Raw genomic sequence first — 22,093 nt, 5'->3', positions numbered from 1 at the left:
GTCCCTGGAACGGGCCAATCTTCCGAGCCATTAGCCAGGCCCCTAATTAATGCCAAGCTGCCCAGCGTTGTAGAGGCTCCAGGCACGGGAGGGACCCAGGACCAAAAGGAGGGGCACCACTGCCCCCAAAGCCCCGGCGGCGGGTGACCTTGGGAGCAGCCGAGGGACGCGTGTCCGCAGCCTCCCTGCTTCGCTTTTCTGTCTCCAGGGCCTTGGGGATGCTTTGTCCGCACTGTCCCGTCTGCCTCGCTGTCTCTTCCCCTCCTTTTCTGCATCTCACTCCATCTCCGGTCTGTCTACCTTCAGTCTCTGTTTCTCTCTTATCAGACGGTCACTGGCTGCATCGTTGAGCCACATAAGGTCTGACTTAGCAGGAATTGTGGGCGCCACCTGTAACCACCCTCCTCCATCTGTCCTCCCTGCCAACAGTCAACACCAGGGCAGGCACCCCTTTGATACCCCCACCCCTGGAACAGTCTTTGGAACCGAGAGGTCCCCCTACCACTGCTGCAGTGCGCTTCCCTTGGAGCGGTTCTCTCTCTTGCCTGGGGCTGGGATCTCTCTCTGTGTCATTACCTCTGCCTCTGGGTCTTACCTCTGCCACTGGAGCCCGAGACTGAGCCTCACTCTCCTCCCAGGCTTCAGATTTTTGAAAGCCTTTGTCCTTGACTTTCCCTCTCCAGCCAGATGCCCTGTGCAGCTCAAGGTTTCCAGCCAGGCCTCCCCAGCCCAGGTGCCTCCTCTGGACCCACCTATAGTGACCTCTGTTGTTTAAATCTGTCATCCTTCCCCCGCTTTTTGTCACAGCACCCCTATTTCTTTGGGAAATGTGCCCACCTGATTCTGGAAGGGCAGCCATGTAACCCACCGTCTCTGGCCACAGAGGCCTGGCTCATTTGTAGCCCTCTGTCCCCAGACACGGTGACTGGTCCAGAGATGGGCCTTAGTGCCTTCCCTGGGCCCCCTGCAGTGGCAAAACTGAGAAATGCCTGAGACACAGCACGTGAACACACCTCTCTTTCCCGCCTCCGAGCACCCCTGGACACCTGTCCGCATCATGAGGGAATGAGGCTGTAACCCAGGGATGGTAGGAATTGTGGGGTACAGAGGCCGCTACAGGGTCGGGGAAAGACAGGAAAACCAGGTGCGGGGCAAGGAAGGCTGGGAGGGGCTTTTCTCTGGAGGAGGTGGTGGGGAGGGGAGGGCTGGGGCTGTGGGAGATACCATCCCATGCCTGTCTCCGTATCATTCTAGGAAAGTCAGAATGTGGAAAGGAGCATAAACACGGAAGTGACAAGGGGCCAGGTCTATGACCTCTGTCCTCTCTGCTGCCCCCGCTCAGCAACGGGGAGTGTCTGCAGCAGCTGTCCTGAGCCTTGGGGACCAGCCCTCAGTCCCCCACCACTGTCTCCTCTGCCCGGGGAGCTGGTGAAGGCCCCAGGCCATGGCTGGCTGCAGGCAGTCCAGCCTTGGGGCTGCTTCAAGGTGTCCCCTCCTTGGCCCGGAGACATGGGGTGTCTAGGCCCGAAGCCGAGTTGGAGTTGGCCCAGCTCTGAGTACAAGCACAGAGAATGCCGATTAAATGTGCCAAAGAATGGAGAGAAGCTGGTGGAGGCTCAGGAGGCCGGGGCGTGGCGGGCAGACCACCCCTCCCCACACAAGCCCGCCTCTGGCTCAGCCGCTCGCTCGGTTACAGGGCAAACACACCAGATCACCCAGAGGTCATGGGCGGTCCTGGCCAGGGACAACTCAGCCTGGCTTCACCACCTTGTCTTCCCACAAATGTGGTAATGCCTGTCTTGAGTTAGACGACCCAGGGGAGGAGAGTGGCCCTCAAGAAGTCTCCTGGGCAAAGGGGGTGCTGACCTGCTGCCCCAGGGTTGGAAGAAAACCAGAGAAGCAGGCTACTTCCCTGGATACTGTGGCCGCCATTAGATTTCCAGAGCCTCATCACTGTTCCATTGTACACACGAGGAGACTGAAGCCCAGAGAGTGAAAGGGCCTCTTGCCCAGAACCTACAGCAGAACCCGGCTCAGATCAGCTGGTCAGAAAGCAGAGACTGGGAGCCAACAGAGAAGGGCCACGGTGTGGAGGGGAACGGTCCAGAACCAGGGCTTGCCCTGGAAGGACTTGTGGGCAGAGCTGGGTGGGTCAGTGGCCTCTAAGGTAAATGCCGTCTGCTTCCCAGCAGAGATGAGGCCACCTGGGCAAGGACGCGGGGGCTGGGGAAGGTGGAGAAGGCGTGGGATGCAGGGGGGCGGGTAGCAGACACAAGGATCAGGCTAATGGGCTGGCGGTGTTGCAGGTTCTGAAATGTGCAGTGTGTGAGCACATGTGTGTGTCTATGTCTGGTGTGTGTGTGTGTGTACGGTATGGGTGTGTCTTTGTGGAATGTATGTGAGTATGTGGCTGTAAGGAGAGTGTGTGTTTGTGTGTGTGTGGCTGAATCCCGCCTCTGTCTCACCCCCACCCAGCTCAGCCTCTCGGGTTTCAGCCACTGTCCTGCAGGAAATCACTATTTGGACTTCAGAGGTGCGTCTTCCTGCAGCGGTCGCCACGGAGGGGAGAGGGCCGGGAAGGGGCCTTCCTGCCCACCTGGACCACACCTTGAGTTGGTCAGGCGAACCCCCCACCCTGGTCCTCCCTAACGTTCCTCAAACCGCAGCCTTGGGGAGAAGCTGGGTTGAGCGGGGACTGAACGGGGACCCTCCCACCGTCAGCCATCCTCCTGTGGACAAAGAAGCGCAGCAGCGAAGTGGACGCTCCCCGCAGCCATGGGGGCAGACTGGCATCCCCTCATCGAGGTCAGAGTCACAAACACACACACCCTGAGGCCCAGCGATCCCACCTTCAGGAATATTCTACAGATACAGCTCATTTGTGCAAAAGGACATGCTCACGCAACCTTGTTTATAACAGAGAAATTAATGGAAGGGATTAAACAGGAGCTGGGCAACTGGATCATGTGTGGCTCATCCCTCCGTGAAGCTCCAGGCCGCTCTTCAAAGTGCTGATAAGGAAGAGCCCCAAAACAAATGGTCAAGTGATAAAAATGGTGCAACATTCATGGGATTCTGACATTTTGTAAAAAAAAAAAAAAGAAAAATGATATGGGTAAATGCTTGTGCATGCACTTTTGATGAGACTTTTGAACCTTTTGTACTTTGAGCATACAATAACTAAGCAAAAACAAAAAAACAAAAACCCTTGAGACAAACGAACATTGAGGGGGCCAAGAAAATGGGGCTTCTCTCCTGGCTTTGATCTTGACTATGTGACCCTGGGGAGGTCACTTCCTCTCTGTGTCCCGAGTTTCCTATGTGGTCCCAGAAGTCGGGAAACCTTGGTGTTGGCAAAGTGAGGCCTGTGTACACGTGTATGAGGGGAGGGGCTGCAGGGGAGGGGGGGTGGGGTCCTTCTCACCATCTCCTGTCACCTCCTTCTGCTGACACTGCAACCCACACCCAAGGCCATGGGCTGTTCCCTAATGTGGCATTCCTTAAGAGAGCTCAGATTTCATCTGGCTCTTTTCCTGAGCTCCCTCCTCCCCTCCAGAATCCGTCAAGGCCACTCCACCCTTTGTTCCTGGAAGCAGCATCCCACCAGTTTCCCATGAGGTCTCCACTTTTCAAGGCCTTCTTCAGCCATGTCTTCTCCTCAGGACAATCCAAGTCCAACCATGAGCTGTCCTCTCACTCACCCTGGACCCCTCCTGGCTTCCTCCAGGTCCAGGATGGGGTGGAGAGGGGTTTGGTCCACACAGCCCTCCCCACTGTCAGCCTCAGTGCTCTGGTCTGCCCCTCCTTCCCGCACCCAAGGGCTCTGGACACCTGACCTCTGAGGCTCCCGCCAGTCCTGACAGTTTTCTTCTATCTCAGGCCCCCTGGAAATCAGGGGGACAACTGAGGCTGGGCCACGTGACCTCCATTCAGGCCAAACTTGCCTCCCAGTGCAGCCCTGGCTGTGCGGGGGCCCAGGGTTGCCCCCTCCCCAGGCCCTGCTCTGCCACTGACATAGGCGTCACCCTATGCCTTGGAGCCATCATGGCTTCGAGAAGCAGGAGTCAGCAGGAGATTAATTAATCAAAACCTGAACACATCTGCTGTTAATTAATTCTATGCCAAGGGTTAACTCTTCCCTTTCTGGTCTTCTCTGTCCCTTTGGCAGGAAGAGGAAATAAAGGTGGGGCGTGGGTACCCGTCTTCCTTCCTTCCCTCAGGGGGGAACATGAAACAAGGGAGGGGACCTCAGAGGCCAGGAAAGCCCCATCCATCTGGGGACTCTGTAGGGAAGTTGTGGGAGTGTTTGCTTTTGAGTCCTGGCCCATGGCTATCACTCATGTGTCCTGAGGAAATGTGAGATGGACCCATATCTTTATTTACAGCAACAAATAGAACAGACCTTCCCTCCATTCCCTCCCTCTCCCCTTCCAGTCTTTTCTATACCTTTCCCCCCTCCCACCCCACCCTGGGCCCAAGCCCAGCCCTGCCCTCTGGGGTCACTGTATGGGTCAGGCCCCACAGGAGGGGAGACTGGGAAGGGGCTTGGCTGAGGTCAGGTGGGGTGTCTCTTTTCACATTTTGTTGTCCTCTAAGCCTGGGGGCAGGGGAGGGGGGAGGCAGGCACAGGGGCAGTGAGAGGTAGAAAAGCGCACAGCCCCAGCACCCCAGCCTCCCCCATGTCCCGGCCCCCTCCCCCAACTTTCACAGTGTTCTGCAGCCCTGGCAGCTGAGCCAGGAACGGTCCCCCCTCCCCCCAGGTCTTAGGTGCTGTTGTCCAGGGAAACCAGCAAGGAGGACCAGCACCGCCCTCTCACCGGGCTGGGGTTCCGAGAGGGCTCGGGGAGGGTGGGAGAGGCCCGGGGGAGGGGGAGGGGGCGGTCCAGCCTCGTGTGACAGCCGGGGACACCGCGGGTCAGGAGGAGAAGCAGAGCCCACAGCACTCCATGCAGATCTCCAGGCAGTCGGCCGACTCGCAGCAGGCATCCAGGATGCCGCAGTCCAGGTCGCAGGGCAGGTCGCAGTCAGCACACTCGCCGGAGCCGCAGCAGCAGCAGCAGAGGCACGAGTCCTCGGAGCTGCAGGAGCCGCACGTGGCGCAGTCCAGGACGATGTTGCACAGCGTCAGGAACTCGCAGAACAGGCAGGACAGGATGCAGTGGACGCAGCAGTCTGCAGGCGAGACGGCCAGGGGCCGGGGACCAGCCGCGGGCGCAGGCTCACTGAGTGCTGACATAACGCTCGTGCAGCCCTCCCCCGGCTCCGTGAAAGGGGGACCCACCTTCCAGGTGACCCCAAGACACGGACAGTTACATGGAGTGAGGGTCTGAGCCCCGGCAGCCTGGATCCCGAGTCCCTGCTTTGACCACCCTCGGTCATTTAACGAACACCGAGGGATGACGTGTTCCAGGAACTGTTCTAAGTGTTGTGCACGAATTAAACTCATTGAAACTTGCAACAACTCCTTGAGGTGGGGCTGTATTAGCCCCTCTCTACAGATGAAGAAACTGAGGCACAGAGAAGTCCCTTCAAAATCTCTCCAGGATCCTACCACTCTGCTCAGCTCTTGCCTGGTGACAGCAACTGCGACCTTGCTGGCCTCCCCACTCCCTGCCTTTGACTACTGCTCCCAGCCCGCACCTACTCCGCAAACACACAGAGGCCAGAAGGACCCTTGAAAAACTTCTGTTGGATTCCACTCCTCCTGCCCTCACAACCCTCTAGTGGCTTCCGCTTCACCAGGAGGAAAAGCCCAAGAGCTCACAGTAGCCCCGACGGCCCCTCCCCAGATCACTCTGCTGTGGCCACACTGGCTACTCCTGGTCATGCAGGCACTGCCCCGTCCCCCCAGTGCTCCAGCCCCAGATACATGCTCTGCTCATTCTGTCCCCTCCGTCTTTGCCCAAATGTCCCCTCTCGGGGAGGCTTTCTGGGAGCACCCTCTTGAATACTGCGAGCTGCCGGGCCCCAGCCGCCCCCCCTCGCCGGGGCCCGCTCTGCCTCCCCGCCCAGGACTTAGCACCTCCCTGGGCTGACACAGCTCTCCCCTCCTACTAAAGGGCAAACACCGCAGGGGCCGGCGTCTTTGTCTGTTACGGTCCCTAGACCGGTGCCTGGCACATCGTGGGTGCTGAGAAAATACACAGGAAGTGAACTAACACACGATCCTGCCTTGGGCACCCAGCTGGTACGCGGTGGTGCTGGCTCAGCAGCCCGTGTTCTGAACCGCTGGCGTGCTGCCAGGATGCTGGGCTGGCACCCCTCCCAGGGGTCGGGCCATGGGCAGTGTCCAGTTCCCCTGACCAGGCGGGCCCCTGGCTCAAGGCGGCTGGTCCTGTGGGAGTCTCACACCACCATGCAGGCTCTGACGTCCCCACCCAGTCCTGTGTACAGGGAATGGGGGCTCGCACAGCTGGAACCCCTGCCATCTATGGCAAACTGGATAAGGGAGTTCTCTTCAGATGCAAATCTGATGAGGTCACCACCTTGCTTAAAACCCTTCGAAGCTCCCTACTGTCTTCCAGATGAAGTCTAGACCCACTAAGCAGCTTACCAGGTACTCTCCACCGCAGGAGTCCCGGTCTGCTTGGAGTCTCACCTTCCACCATTCCTCACCTGGAACTTCATAATCTAGCCACACTAGCCAGTTCTCACCTCTGTGCTAAGGCACCCTGGCTAGATCCTCCTATGGGTCCTTTAAGATTTGCTCAGACACCTCCAGAGCCTTCCCAGACTCCCCTCCCCAGCTTTCTGGGCTGGTGTGGGTGTCCCCCTGTGTTCACTTTATCACTCATCATTTATCTTTTTTTTTTTTTTTTTTTTTTGCGGTACGCGGGCCTCTCACTGTTGTGGCCTCTCCCGTTGTGGAGCACAGGCTCCGGATGCGCAGGCTCACCAGCCATGGCTCACGGGTCCAGCCGCTCCGTGGCATGTGGGATCTTCCCGGACCGGGGCACAAACCCGTGTCCCCTGCATTGGCAGGCGGACTCTCAACCACTGCGCCACCAGGGAAGCCCACTCATCATTTATCTTTTATCACATCACAGAGTGATTACCTGTTTGTATCTCTCTGATGAGAGCTTTTATGAGGCCATGGCCTGGGTACCCAGCACACAGCACAGTGCCTGGCTCAGAGCAGATGCCCAGTTCACTTCAGATGCATGAATACCCCCTTCATAAACAAGCCTGTTGGGCAGAATCTGCTCTGGGGGGGGGGTGAAAGTTATGAACACATTGTGTGCAAATGTGTACACTGAATCCTGTTTGCAGAGGACCAGCCAGAGTCCCCCAGCATGGAGAGAAATCACTTAAAAGTTCTGGGGTGAAGGTCAAGCATCACTGGGCTACAGGTAGCCGTCACCCATGCTGAACTGATGCCTGGTGGGGAGGGGGACCTGACTGCCCAGGTCAGTCCCTCAGAGGACCTCTGTGTGGCAGGAACAGTGGCTGGTATATCTGGGTGCTCTGACCTCCCACTGAACCTTGCAGCCCCCATCCCGCCCCAATTAAGCACCTGATGGTGCATCATTTTATTACGCTGAGTGCTGTGCCCTCACTAAACAGATGGTCCATTCCTCAAGGAAAAGTTCTCTTTCCAGAAATGAGGTGGCTTAAGCTGGACGAGCCCAGATGGCTCCATTTCTTGTTAGAGCAACTCTGGGAGAGTAGGGATGAGAAGGAGTTGGCCTTGAGAACTCACACGTGGCTTACCTTACCCAACATGTGTCCTCTGCAAGGTTCTCTGATTTAAGAGTCTTGCATCAGACTCCCTGGAGGGCTTGTTAAAACCCAGACTCCCAGGCCCCACCCAGAGGTTCAGATCTGGCGGACCTGGTGTGGGGCTGAGATGCTGCACTTCTAACCAGCAACCTTGTAAAGATGCTGCCGCTGGCCCCTGCATCAGACTTCGAGGAAGCCAGCTTTGGAGGCTTCTCCCAGAGGGAGGCGGGATGGGGTGCTTACCTTCCTGCGCCTGGAGAGGGATCTGGGAGGCAGCAGACTTGGTGCTGCCCTTGCTTTTCTTGCCGCCTTGGCTGGCTAGAGATGGGTGTGTCTGCAACTTCCGGTGGGCCTTGGGGCCCCCCAGGGCACCATTCCCCGTCCTCCTGGTGCCGCTCAGCTCCGAGGGGTGGCCAGAGCCATTCGCCACTAGTGGGGTGCAGCCCAAGGGGTTCCCCTGAGGCTGGCCTAGGAAGATGATGAGAAAGGGCAATGGGGAAGGTGGGAGCTGGGGGGGGTCCCCGCACACCCTCCCGGGGCTCTGCTTGAATCCTGCCTGCTTTGTTCCTAGTTACACCACAAGTCATCTAGCTGATCTGTATTTTGCAGATGAGGAAACTGAGGCCCAGGGAAACTGGCTTGCCCAGTGGCACATCATGAAACAGCCACAGAGTCGAGCCTGGCTCCTGACTCCCAGGTCCGTGCTCATTCCAGAAAAGACAGAGGTGCAAGGCAAAGGGAGAGGCTCAGGGCCCTGGACCCCACCTTCTTACCCCACGTGAAATCCACTCTCCTGCTCTTGGGGTCCTGGGATTTTGGCGAGAGAGGTGGCAGTTGGGGGTGGAGGGACAGCAGGGAAGCGGTTAACCATCACCTCGGCCCCTGCCAAGCCCCCTGCTGCTTTTGCCCTTCGTGTGCCAGGTGATTGATTGGAAACATCTGTTTGGAGATGAATGCCCTGGCCCTGGAACCCAGGGGCTCCTCAGAGCAGCCCCCTATCTCCCGCTCCTTCTGCCTCCAGCTCCCCGCCCCATCCAGCCTCTGTAGGGCAGCTGCAGAAAGGGCTTGCTGAGGGGCCCCTTGGGTCTGACGAGGGGGAGAAGGGAAGAGGGAGGCCAAGCAGGGAGACCCCAGAAGCTGGGAGCCCTGGGTCCCCATCCTAGGCTGAGGAACCAAAGCAGCTTTATCAGTGGGGTGTGGGGAGGCTGGCCCTGGAGGTCCCCCCAAACAGCCCGTTCTTTCCCTCAGGTTTGCCCACCTGGATGGCACGGTTCTGTTCTCAAGAGATGAGGGCAGAGGGTGTGTGTGTGTGTGTGTGTGTGTGTGTGTGTGTGTGTGTGTGAAGAGATGAGGGCAGGTGTGTGTGTGTGAAGAGATGAGGGCAGGGGTTTGTGTGTGTGTGTCTCAAGAGATGAGGGCAGGGGTGTGTGTGTGTGTGTGTGTGGAGAAGTCTGAGAAGGGGTCCCAGGAGTTCGAGGATCCGTCTGCTCAGGGCCCCTGACTCCTGGGCGGGACCCTCTGGCCCTCAGGACCCTCAGTAAACGTGAATGTGGGGCACTTCCATCTCTCAGGCCCTGGGGTCTAGATCCCCAGCTCCCTCTGGGTCAGGTCCCTGGGTTTGGATTGTGGCAGGAGGGGGTGTCTGGGGCGGGAGCTGGAGGCTGAGGAGAGCGGAAGGGGGCCTCAGTGCTTCCCCTAACTGAGGGGGCTGGGCCTTTTAGTAATGGTGGGAGCACATTGCTGGGCACTCACTGCACGCCGGGCACTGTTCGGAGCATTTGGCATGCGAACTGTTCTCAGTGTCTCTATAGGGCAGTATCCTCCTTTTACAGATGAGGAAATCGAGTCCCAAGGAAGTACAGTAACTTGTCCAAGGTCACACAGCGAAGTGTCAGAGGTGGGACCAGCCTGGAGGCTAAAAGCTGGGACTCGAGAGCAGAGAGGCAAGGAGCGGGGCAGAGGTTGGGAGGCAAGGGACCGAGGAATAAGCTCCTACTATCACGGCCATCACTACTCTTGTAACTAGTAGCTGACATGGTTTGAGCTGTGACTAGGTGCCAGACACACACAGTGTTAAGAGCTCTAAGTGTAGTAACTACTTCCTTATGTGCTTTTTTTTTTTTTTTTTGGCCACACCGAGTGGCTTGCGGGATCTTAGTTCCCTGACCAGGGATTGAACCTGGGCACTGGCAGTGAAAGTGCTGGGTCCTAACCACTGGACCACCAGCAATTCCCAGTAGTAACTTCCTTAAGCATCAAACAGATCTACTATTACTAGCCCATTTTGCAAATGAAAAAACTGGGGCCCAGAAAGGGTAAAACTTACCAGAGGTTCCACAGCTAGGAATTGGAGGGGGGAGGGGATGGAGATTGGGAGAAAGGAGCTGAGGACAAGCTGGGGAGTCAGGGAGATGATGGAAGACAGGGCTCTGGGGAGGACCGTGCTGGGAGTCTCTGGCCCTGAGCAGTGGCTGGTGCCTGCATCCGGGTAAACAGGGGTAAGGCCAGGGGAAGTGGCCAGGCCTGAATCATCCTGCCCCCAACTCCTGGCCCCATGGTGGGTGACTGGGCTGAGTCCTTGGCCAGCTTCGGTGCCCCCTGCCCTGCTGCCTAAACATGGACACAGTGACCAGAGGGCGGGAGGGTGTGGTGAGCTAAGGGCCCAGGAGGTTGGGGCAGACACAGAGCTCGCCTGTGGCCATGGCTGTGGCGGTGGTCGTGGTGGCTGAGTCACAGAGCAAACACTCACGGCCCATAGACACAGGGGTGTCTGTCCAACTCCCATCCAGGCCCCCTCCTCCGTGACCATGGCATTCATCTCTTTCTCTCAGTTCTGCTGGTGGGTGTGTCTGGAGGGCAGTGCACTATCAGGATTTAGTAACCCTGACTTCCAGGGAGTCCAGCTAACCCCAGATGCCCTGGTTGAAGGCGGTTCCGCACTTGGCCATGCCAGCTGGGCAGGCACGCGTAAGAAAGAGCACTGGGCCAGGAGACCTGAGCTCCCCAGTCTGTGTCCAGGGAGAGTGGGTCTCCGTGCCTCAGTTTCCTCATCTGTAAAATGGGCTTGGCAAGAGCTATCCTGCTGCCTCAATACAGGCCAATTTGGAAAGCGCGTGAGATCATGCAGGGAAAGAAAGTTGGAAAGTGCCAATGTGTCTGTAGATTTTGCGGATCTTACTGGTAATTACAAAATGATTCTGGTTGTCCCTTCCCCTGCTCCTGAGGGTGACAGTGGCGAATTCTCCCCTTCCAGGACCTCCTTGGAGACACTGAGCTAAACCTGGGAATAGAGCTGAGTTTTGCTCCTTTCTACAGAGAGCAACTGCGGGTGTCTCTCCTGCCGGTTTGCTCTTGACACCCTGAAGGCTGGGCTGCCTCAGGCTCTGGCTCCCTGCCCCTGGCCTCACGCTCTCTTGTCCTGAACCATATTGCCTGGAGCCTGGCCACACTCATTTTGAACTAATTTTATCCGAATCATTTTGTATGTGGAGGTCTTCTTCCTAGACAGAAAGGGCAACATCCTACACCTTTCCACCGCCCACACCTCAAGGTCCTGGCCCACCGGTAGGCTCCCACAGGCACCCACAGCATTTCTGCCAGCCCATCTGCATTGGATTCCCTAGAGCAACCCCTACATGTTGCCATCCCAATCCCCTGACCCCTAGGACTCACGTGTCACAGCTTCTGTGGGGATGTCGAGGTCAGTGCTGTCCAGAGCCTGGGAGGCCCCAGGGCCATTGCTTTGGGGCATGGAGGGTGCCGCCTCTTCCAGGGAGCCCTCCTCTAGCGCTGCCTCTGCAGGTTGAGCGGATCCTGTCACTACCTCCAGCCCAGGCAGGAGGGATAGGGTCTGGGCTAGGGAAAAAGCAGACGACGGAAGGACATTTTCCTGGTGCCCTCCTGTTTGCCCAGCCCTGGTCCCCTTCCCACAGCCCAGAATGCTGTGAGCCCTTATTCTCGGACTCTGTACCAGTTACCCAGCCTTTACCCTATCTGGCAACAGTGCCAGACTCTAGAATAGAAAGTTCCCAAACCACAGCCTGTGAACAAGCAAGGGTGTGTACATGTGCAAGTGTGTGTGTGTGTGTGTGCGTGCACCGTCAGGGAGTGGGGCCCGAGGTGCATGGTATAAGGGAAGTGGGGGGAGGCAGAAACAGCGCAGGAGAGAAGAGACAGGCAGTGATGGGGAGACAGGGACAGGCATCCAGAGTGACATGGAAGGCACAGTGAAAGGTAGAAGCAAAGACAGACAGTGCATCAGAATTTGGGAGATTGGGCACGGAGGAGGGCGCCCCAGACGCCCAGTGACAGACAGCCCGGGACAGGCAGGAGACTCAGCAATTAAGCGAAAGTCAGCGATGGAGAGAAAGATAAAGATGAGGTCAGAGGCAGAGGCGATGGAGAGGGAGTGGGGTACAGATAGAGCAAGAGGGAGACAGTCAGTGAGCAATTGGGGCCGAGAAAGAGGATGATAGCAAGAGAAAGAGTCAGAGAACCCTGGGGGGTGAGGCGGAGGGGCTCCGGGCAGGAAGAGAGACGGGGAGACGGCCCGAGAGGGCTGGAAGAGGCGTATGGCAGCCACATGTAATTACAGTGAATGGCTCGGCCCCTCTGTGCAGGGTGGGCGGAAGGCAGAAATGGAGCCACCTACAGTTCCTGAGGCAGGAGGACTAGGGCCCCCTGGGTCCAGGGGAGGAAAGTTCTGGGGGCTGAGATGTGGGGCAGGGTGGCAGAAAGGTGACTGGGCGTGGGAAGGCCTGAGGGTGGACAGGAAGGGTGAAGCCCAGGGTCATGGGGCCAGGGGTCAGGCTGGGCAATGACAGGGTGCAGCCTGGGCCTCCCATCAGCCCCCAGGTCGTGCAGTGGGAATGACAGGGGCCTCAAGAGGGTGCCCCTCCCCCAAGCCGCACTGGGAGCAGGGGAGACAGAAACGAGAGACTCAGAGAGACACAGAGACCAAAGGCTCAGGGAGAGGAAAGTGACACAGGGAGCCACAGAGAAAGATGAAGAGAAAGGGTGATGAAACCCAGAGAGTAAGAGGTCAGCGCCCACCCGTACACACCACACACAGAAATCACGAGACACACCCACAGGGACAGAGAGAGACGAAAGCTAGTCTTGGAAACAGTAACGGAACCAATCACAGAGCGCAGAGGGCCTTACATAGGGGTTCCTTCCCTGAGCTGTCTGCAAATGGGGGCGGAGGGGTAGGGAAGGAGATCTTTAGAGGGTTCAATTCAGGTTGGGTATGTAGGTCTGGGGGATGGGAGCATCCTGAGGGGAGGGGACAATCCAGGGGCTCAGAGACCCCTGAACAATCCTTGTTCCAAAGACCCTGGTCTCCCATGGCCAGGGGGACCAAGGCCCCAGGGACCCCACGTGGGTCGTACAGAGAGCAGCCGGCATGCTCCCACCTGCTTAGGGAAACCATTGACCCTGCCTGGAGCTGGGAGGTGGGACAGGGTGCAGGGAGGGCTGGGGCTCCCACCACAACTGAACGGTGGCAGTTCTGTGCTGGGAACCCCTCCCGGTGCCCGGGGAGGCAGGGGGCAGGCCCCTCCAGCCCCATCCATTCCTTGGGCCTATTGAGAGCTCTCTGCGTTCTTAAGAGGTCAAATGGCTTTGGGAGCATCGCAGGGCTCAGACGAGGGGGAACAGGGAAGCAGAGATGACCCCCGAGGGGGATCCAGGCCGCCCGCTCCATGGCACCTCTCCTAGCCCAGAGTCTGGTCTACAGCAGCACAGACGGGACAGGACAGTGGAGGGTCACGACCAACCTGGCACGGAGAGGGAGGCTCACGGCTTGAGTCCTAATTCCCAGAAAGGGAGGGGGCCGCCCAGCTCCAGCCTCTGGCCCCAGAGGCGTCTTGCCAAAGCCCTGAAGCGGAGCGCTGACTCTCCCAGGTGGTGTAATGACAAAGGCCTGAGCCAGCAGCTGGAAGACCCAAGCCTTGGTTTTTACCAGATACCAGCTTGGGCGAGTTACCAGGAATTGGGTCACCTTCTGTGAAAGGGGGCTCACCATGCTTGTCCCTCAGGGTTTCAAAGAGTAAATGAAACACTCAGCAGTGCCTGGCATGCAGGGGGCTGCTCACATACGCTTCCACCTGCCCATCCCCCTGCCTGCCCTCACTCCTCTCCCTTCCTTCCTTTCCTCCTTCCTTCCTGTGTTGTTTGGTGTAATAGCTACGACGCACCTCCCAATACGTCAAGCACTGGGTGGACCAAAATGAGAAAGACCTGGTCACTCCCCCAGGAGTCCTCTGTCGGGGATGGGGTGGGTGACAGTCACGTACACCGAAGAGCAAGAGTTACAGCAGGGGCATCTAAGAACTGTGGAAACACAGAAGGTGGGCACTTATCCCAGGGGTGTGTGTGTGTGTGTGTGTGTTTGTGTGTGTCTAGGAGGCTTCTTGGAGAAGGCAATGCCTACACTGGGTATTAAATAATCAATCAGTCAGCAAAGAAGGGGAAAAGGACCTTTCGAGAATAGCAGCAGAAGCCAAGACCCCAGTGTGAACAGCCATAGCATGAACGAGGGGAGACTAGAATGATAACTGAGGCACGGTGGGCCTTGTGGTCACTTCCCAGGCTTTCTCCTGAGGTCACCAGGGCACACAGAGGTGACACTGTCAGTCCTGCAGTGCAAGGAGCCAGGATTGCAGCCTCTTGGCCCCCAGGGTTGAAGAGGGAGGAAGGCGAGGAAGAGGAGTTAGGAGACTGGTCCTCACCTGGGCCCTCCTACCCCTATGTCACCTGCCACTCTCTGGGCAGTCTCTCCTAAGTCACCTACAGGGCTGGTGACCTTGAATCTGGTGGGAACAGGAAATTACAGAGAGCACAGACAAAGTCTCGAGGAGGCCCCTCCTGCAGGAAACCTGCCATTCTGGGGTGAGCAGCAGACCTCGGAAGGAAACAAGGGGGGAAAGTAAACCCAGTCCAGTCATCTTGACCTGGAAACACTGAGGGACAGACCTCCTGGAGCCGGGAGGGCTGCGGAGAGGACCCAGCAGACACTGGGGGAGCAGCGCTGAGGGCAGAAGAGGAAACTGTGCTGAGGGCCCAGAGACGTGGGAGCAGGCAGAGAAGGAACAAGAAGTAGCAGAAGGACCTGGTCTGCGGGTGACACGCTGCCCGGGGCCCCGACGCCAAGATGCTGGAGAAGAAACAGCTCTCCCTGCAAGCACATGGAGCCGAAAAACCAGACAAGAGGCGGGGCCCATGTGCTCAACCATCGAAAGACGGAAAGAGCCCAGCTTTCCTTCTTGCGACCAGGAGACCCCTGCCCAGCCACAGAGGGGAGAACATCTCTAGGAGAAACTCCAGGAGGATGGGAGGCCAGCAAAGGACAAGGGCCACTGTGTGGACAAGAAACTCAAGTTGTGTGTGAAGGCATCTGCCCCGGGTGGGGGTGGGGCTGGAGTCCCTGGCTGGGGCCCCACCAGAGCCACCTTTTTCTAATGTGCACAGGGGGTAACTCCCTGGCGGTCCAGTGGTTAGGACTCCGCGCTTCCACTGCAGGGGGCACGGGTTCGATCCCTGATTGGGGAACTAAGATCCTGCAAGCAGCACGGTGCAGCCAAAAATAAACAAATAAATAAACTTAGAAAAAATAATAATGTGCGCAGCAGGCCAGCCATGCTGGTGTCATCTCTGAGCAGAAGCCCCAGCCCTGCACTTCTCTCAAGAGTCCCCATCTCCAAGGGGGAAACACAGAAAGGCAAGAGCCCCTGTGCCTCGACCTATTCTCATCCTTAACATGGGATAAGGTTCAGGTCAATGCCCTGAGTTCTGGAAAGACAGCCCCAGAAGAGGGTGGAAAAATCACGTTTAAATCCATAAGCCCGAGAGCGAAGCAGAGAGACTCAAGCTTCAGCCAGACCCTGTGCGCTCCCTCTGCCTGCTGTTCCTGGATGGAGAAGGAGTTTGGGGGACCTCTTCCAGGTGGGAAGGGTTCATTCCAAGCCTGGAAAGTGTCCACAGGGCCCTCGTCCCCAAGCTCCGGTGCCTGGTGCCTCCAGCCGAGCCCTCTCCATTGTCTTCGTGGACAGTGGACCCAGCCTTCCCCTTTGGAGCTCCGACCATCTCTGCAGAGAGAGGGCCAGGATCTGATCTGCTCAGACAGTAGTGACCAAAGCCCCACATTCCAATCTATCCCTGGCCTGGTATTCAAGGCCTCGGTCTATATCTTCAGCCTACTCAATGGACAAGGAGCCTATGTTCCAGGCTGGCCGACCTCTCCATGGCCCCAGGCGACCACAGGGCCTTCTGCCCAATCCATCCAAGCTTATATTGTTCCCCTTGATCAGAATGTCCTACCTCTTCCCTCTCCCCAGATCCAGCTCATCCTTCATGACCCAGCTGGAGTTTCACCTCTTCCTCCAGAAAGCCTTCCCTGACCCTCGAGCCAACAGTCTCTCCTCGGAGTGGCCACTTACTGAGAACTCAGCGTCCAGGGTTCCCTGCTGTAAACTGTAACTAGGGAGTGAAGTGCGGGTCCTCAATCAGACTGCAGCCCCAGTCTGTCTCTGCACCCCCAGTAGGCACTTAACAAATGTCTGTTGCTGAGGATTGAGTTCTGGAGCCTGGAGCCCCAGGTCAGGAGGAGAGAGAATGAGAAGGTGAGAATTAGGGTTGGCACCCGGCACCAAGAAGGCAAGAATGTGGACTCGTTTGATACACACTTGTGACACACAGGTCACAGGCTCAGGTCACCAGGCTAAGGACCTGTGAGGGCCCGAGATGGCCAGTTAGGCTGGGTCCAGTTGGTTTTATTTTAGGTCTGAAGGCTCCAATTCCCCAGGAAATTCAATTTAGAACCAAGAGCAGGAATGTGACGCCACAGTGCTGGACAGAAATCTGTGGGTTAGGGAGCCAGGCTCCTGGGGCTCTCGGGGCTGGATGGGGAAGAGGCCACTGGGGGAGCCAAGGGTGTGCGGGCTTGGCCACCTTCCCCGACCAGAGCTGCCCTGGGTCCCCTTGCACCCCTGTCTGCATCTTGGGTGGCTGAGGGAGGGGCTGACTTGCTCCCTGGCTATCTTGCCAGCAGGGCCTTGGCCTTGCTGTTCTGTCAGCGCTCAGCAGGGAGCGTGGGGGATTCTGGTCTCCGATTTAGGCGTCTGTGGGGTTTTGGCTGGGTCTCCTGCGGTTTGGGCTTCCTGGGCAGCAGGCTCATTCTCCCAAGGCAGCAGAGCCAGGCCTTCTCGTGTTATGAAAGCCACATTGTCTGGCCCAGCCCAGGCTGGGGAGGGGGCTCGCTGGGGCACTGGGGGGCCTCAAGTTACAGCCCAGGGCTTAACCCTCCCAGTGGCCCACCCTGGCCCTTGCCCCTGCCCTGAGCACATTCAGCCCCTCCTTTCCCTACTGGGGCTCGAAATGGGTCACACAGGGGCGAGGATCTTGGAAGGAAGGAGTGGAGGCGAGAGCAGAGAAAATGGATAAGCAGGGGAAGAATGGGAGAGTTGGAGAGAAGCAGGAGGCCGAGAAAGAGAGGAGGGGCGAGGGACAGAGAAAGAGCCTTCCCAGGCCTCTGCCCCTAGCTCTCTCTCCAGGCTGCAGGAGTCCAGTTCTTGGGGGAGTTTATTCCCCAGAAGTCCCTACTCCAGGGTCCCCACAGAGGGGGGGAATCTGAGGGCTGGTGGGATGCACAGCAGACACACTAGTCTCACGTACATGCCGGCCCCTGGCCAAACGTCTCCCACTTGTCCTCACTCTAGGAGACCCCCAGCCCCACCCCACACCTCCACAGCCCTGGGTCTCCAAAGGGCCAGCATCCACATCAGGTAGACCTGGGCCTCTCCAAACGGGCAGACCAGCTCCCATGGGCGGATATGGAGACTGAGGCCAGAGAGGGGAAGGAACTTGTCCAAGGCCATGCAGGGAGTTAGTGTCAGAGGTCCAGGACCAGACCTCCGTTATTCAGAGACTCAAAGAGGGGAGAAAGGGCGAATGGGGCTGGGTGAGAGGAAGGCAGAAGATTAAACTAACCTAGAGCTGGGATTAAAGGCATGAAATCTGGGCCTGTACTCCTGCATGCAACCCCTCCAGCCTCCCGCAACATATCCCAGATGTTCCTGACTTCTCCCTGTCCCTGTGGTCCATTGTGAGCCTCAGCTCACATGTGTGTGGTGAGGGGATTGACTGAGAGCCACAGCCCCAGGACTCCCCTCTGCCCCCTCCTCGGACCCCCTCAGGGAGTCACAAACCCTCCCGGGTTGGGAGGCTCCTGCAGGAATCCCAGGGAGGTTACAGACCCTGTGAGTTGAGGGAAGGGGTGTTTCACTCGGGTGGAGAAGGAGATAAAGCGTGTGTGTGTGTGTGTGTGTGTGTGTGTGTGTGCGTGTGCGCGCGCGCGTGTCCCTGCAGGGTAGTGGTGGCGGGGACTGGCCGGGCCCGGGAGGGGAGGAAGACGAGCGAGACGAAATGGCAAGGAGGGGAGGGGCCGGGTCCTGTCGGACAAAAGTTTTCTGGAAGCACTAGGCTCTGGCTGGGTTGGGGGAAGGGAAGGAGAGAAAGACTCAGACACCCCCGCCCCGCCTGAGGCCCCCATAAATATTTACACACTGGGCAGAAAAGGCTGGGACACCAATCCCAGACGGACAGACAGACACTGCGGTGTGTGTGTGTGTCTGGTGTTGGGAGTGGGGAGAGTTGGAGCCAACTTGGCGCGGCCACCGCCTCCGTTCGGGCCCTACCCCCATCGCCTCAGCCCACCACTCTCCTTGGACCCGGTCCCCGATACCCAGATTCCTCGCCTCCACCTCCACTTAAGCTTCCCCCGAACCCTCTCCCCGCTTCTCAGGGAGGAGGGGGGAGAATGACCACCGCCCCCAACCCCCTACCCGGCTCTCGTCCAGTCTAGCTCTCCACCCCCGGTCCTACCTGGGCCGGGGGCTGCGCTGGGGGCTCCATGGGGCGCGTCGCAGTGAGGGGGGCGCTGGCCACTCACCTGGGACATCGGCCCGGGACCTGCGGGAAACAGAGCTCAGCGGGCGGGGCGGAAGGTCCCCGAGCGCGCGAAAGGGGAAAAGGGGGCCGGGCAGAGGGCGATCCAGCGGCAGCCGTGCGCCCATCCCTTCTCAGCCCGGCCCCCGACCGACTTACTCGTGCGAGCTGCGCGCCGCTCTCTCGCGCCGCGGGGATCACTGCACGGGGCCTGCCATGCACGACGGCCGTGAGCGCCCCAGCCCAGGGGCAACTCGGCTCCACTGCGCTCGCCCCGCGCCCCTCCCCTCTCACTCGCTCCTTTCTCCCATTTCGGCGCCAGCGCGCGCTGCTGGCCCGCTTCCTTCTGCCTCCTTTCCCTGTAGCCCCCTCGCTCCTCCCCTGCTTGCTTCTCCTCTTCCCTCCCCTCCTCCCCGGCCCACCCTCTCCCCGCCCCCTCCTCGCCTTCCCAGGCGCCCCCCCCCACCACGTCCCTTCCCCCGCGCCGGGCTCGGCGCTGCCTGGGCGGGACACGTCTGTCCGCGGGGCGCCGCGGCTGGAGCCCCCACAGGAAGCCGGCTCCGCGCGTTTCCTCCGCGCTCTCGGAGCTGGGCCCAGTCTCCCCAGATCCCCGCCCCCCTCCCAGGCCCAGCGCCCCGGGGGGCGTGCAAAAGGGGCCGCGCGCGTTCCCCTTCGCCTGTCCTAAACTCTGCGAAAGTTTTCGAAAAAGCAAGAGAACGAGAGAGAGAGAGAAACCATGGTAACCACAACTACCTCGAGCCAATTGTCTGAACATTTGTGGCCCCCACATCTCGTTGTCCTAAGGGTGGGAGTGATCAAGTTTCTCAGGCACCCTTTGCCCACCCCCTTGGTCTCTGCCCCGGGGTCCTAAGCCTTGGCACAGACCAGAAGTTGTCCTCCGGGAAATCCGGTTAGTGACCACCTAGCATCCCGTGTCCTAGAGCAGCCCTAATTCCCCCACCTCCACCAGCCGTGCGTGGGAATGTGGTCAGAAACCCAACTCTGGAGGCCAAGAGAGGTTCTCGAGTTCAGCCTTTCTTTTGGCTCCAGACTGGAATCCGAGGCCTTCCAAATTGCGGGCGCTCGGGAAAGGGGAGACAGGGAACCCCTCCCGGCGGGGGCAGCCCGGCGACACATCTGGAATTGTGAGCTGGGTCCCTCCTCAGGGCCGGGGGTAGGAAGGAGCCGTGGCCAGAGAGTCGGGGAGCGGGGGGGAGTTCAGGGACCCTCAGCGTGGCCCAGGGAGTAGGTCCCCGAGGATGGGGGAGGGCATGGAGCCTGCGGCCCGCTGGGTGGAGGTGGGCGGGCGAGCCCGTGGGATGATCAGGTGGGGCCGCCCGCTGTGGTGACAGCGTCTCGGCCACGCTAGACCAAGGACTCCTCGGAGCCGAGTATGGGCTCCCCACCACGAGGGCCCGTGAGCAATTAGGGAGGCGACGGTTGCGCCAGGCCTGTTCTCCCGGTCCCGCCTTCCAGTCCGGGCTTGAAGCCAGGGCTGGGACGCGGGGGCCGAGCTAGGGACTCGGGGCCTCTCCTTGGTGTCCCCCAGTCCCCGCAGTCGCTACTTACGACGCTCGAAGGTCCTCGCGGCGCCGTCGAGGCCAGGACCGCTGTGGTCCCCACGGCTTTCGCCACCCGAGGCCGCGTCCCCGCGATGAGGCCAGGTGGCTTCGGCCGGAAGTGGGGGGCCCCCGGGCCGGGAGGAAGGGGTCCGGCTCCCGCGGCCGCGCTGCTTGGTGAGGGGGCCTGGAACTCCGGGAGCCAGCCCAGATCAGGCTGTTGTATGGAAATTCTGGGGAGCAGGGCGGACTCCCCCTTCCCGGCAAGGTCTGAGTCACTGGGACGCGCCCGCGGGGCTTGGCGACTGCAGCATTCTGACCAGCTTACCTGGGTCCGCGAGCTTGGCCTCATCCGCCGCCAAGAGTGGAAGTGGAAGGGCGTAAGGGGGCAGGGTGGTGGACATGGTCCCCAGTGCATTCCCCACCGTCGCTCTCCGTCCTCTCCTGAATGTGGGGCCCCCTCCCTAACCACAGACCCTAGCCCTGCACCACTAACCCGCCCCGCCTCCCCCCCTGCTTCTCAGTCTCTATCTAGGGCCCCTAAACTCTGGATTGGCCCAGTCTCCCAGCCTTACTGTCCGAAATCAGCTGCTTGGGATCCAAAGTCCTCTGAATCTGGCCCAACACTAATTAATATGTCTGGTTTGTTGGAAATGTAAAATATTTACATTTAATCCCACATACCGGTTATACAGGTGTGCTCAGTTTGTGAAAATTCAGCAAGCTGAACATTAAGGTACATACACTTTTTTATATGGCTATTATTCTTGAATAAAATGTTTTAAAAAATCAACACTCATTAAAATCAACATTCTAGGGCAAAACACAGTATGGTGTGATGACCAGGCATGGGACTCCAGTTCCAGATCCCAACTCCACCATCCACGTGTTTCCTTGGAGAAGTTCCTTTACCTCTCTGAGCCTCAGGTGGGATGAACATTGGGGGCCTCCGTGTGGAACCTAATAGTTTCATTGCTATCCAGGACCAGGACTAGGGTGAGGTAAGTGGGGCGCTCCTCTGGGGTGCAAAATTTAGGAAGGTGCCAAGATGAAAAAATGTTTTAATTCAATATTTTTAAAAAGCCAAACCAGCAAATTACAGCCCTGCCAGCCAGCTGCCTATTTTTATTTATTTATTTATTTATTTATTTATTTATTTATTGGCTGTGCCTCACAGCTTGTGAAATCTTTTTTTTTAAATTTTATTTATTTATTTACTTACTTTTGGCTGCGTTGGGTCTTCATTGCTGTGCGCGGGCTTTCTCTAGTTGCGGTGAGCGGGAGCTACTCTTCGTTGCGGTGCGCGAGCTTCTCATTGCGGTGACTTCTCTTGTTGCGAAACACGGGCTCCAGGTACGTGGGCTTTAGTAGTTGTGGCACTCAGGCTCAGCAGTTGTGGCTCGCGGGCTCTAGAGTGCAGGCTCAGTAGTTGTGGTGCACGGGCTTAGTTGCTTCATGGCATGTGGGATCTTCCTGGACCAGGGCTCGAACCCGTGTCCCCTGCATTGGCAGGTGGATTCTTAACCACTGTGCCACCAGGGAAGTTCCAGCTTGTGAAATCTTAGTTCCCTGACCAAGGATGGAACCAGGGATTGAACCCAGGCCCTCAACAATGAAAGCGCTGAGTCCTAACCACTGGACCACCAGGGAATTCCCCAGCTGCCTATTTTTATAAATAAAGTTTTATTGGAACCAGGGACAGGATTAGGGTGAAGCCAGTGAGATGGGATCATGCAAGTTCAGGGTTAGATCCTGTCTTTATTTAAAATATTGGCATTTTATTCATTATAGATTTTTTGCATTAATGTTGATTTTTAGATATATTGTAGGAAAATATTGTTTACCGAGTAATTACCGAGTAATTGTAATTA

At 58.2% G+C, this 22,093-nt stretch overlaps 1 protein-coding gene across 2 annotated transcripts; it reads right to left on the bottom strand.

The window, feature by feature from the left end:
* Positions 1-4,492: 4,492 nt before the first annotated feature.
* MDFI (MyoD family inhibitor) lies at positions 4,493-19,125 on the bottom strand. Of its 2 annotated transcripts, none has more exons than XM_082638505.1 (5): positions 18,823-19,125; positions 18,601-18,687; positions 11,392-11,574; positions 7,963-8,187; positions 4,493-5,172 (listed from the first exon to the last, which is right to left on the bottom strand). In XM_082638505.1, the coding sequence occupies exons 2-5, from the start codon at positions 18,674-18,676 to the stop codon at positions 4,916-4,918; spliced, it is 741 nt and encodes a 246-aa protein (XP_082494631.1). In that variant the 5' UTR covers positions 18,677-18,687; positions 18,823-19,125; the 3' UTR covers positions 4,493-4,915. The 2 variants fall into 2 exon arrangements, with proteins under 2 accessions (XP_082494631.1, XP_082494632.1); XM_082638506.1 differs by having other exon boundaries at positions 11,392-11,569.
* Positions 19,126-22,093: the final 2,968 nt, after the last annotated feature.

The sequence above is a fragment of the Mesoplodon mirus genome (assembly GCF_964341445.2).
Source record: "Mesoplodon mirus genome assembly, chromosome: 12".
Classification (NCBI taxonomy): Eukaryota; Metazoa; Chordata; class Mammalia; order Artiodactyla; family Ziphiidae; genus Mesoplodon; species Mesoplodon mirus.
This window is presented reverse-complemented; position numbering and strand designations above follow the sequence as displayed.

Bases quoted from the DNA above. Each gene is read 5' to 3' on its own strand.
- MDFI (XM_082638505.1), bottom strand. From the start codon at position 18,676: ATGTCCCAGGTGAGTGGCCAGCGCCCCCCTCACTGCGACGCGCCCCAT. The intron at 11,575-18,600 runs GTAGGACCGGGG...CTTTTTCCCTAG, and splicing joins CAGCGCAGCCCCCGGCCCAG to CCCAGACCCTATCCCTCCTG. The intron at 8,188-11,391 runs GTGAGTCCTAGG...TCATCTTCCTAG, and splicing joins CCCCACAGAAGCTGTGACAC to GCCAGCCTCAGGGGAACCCC.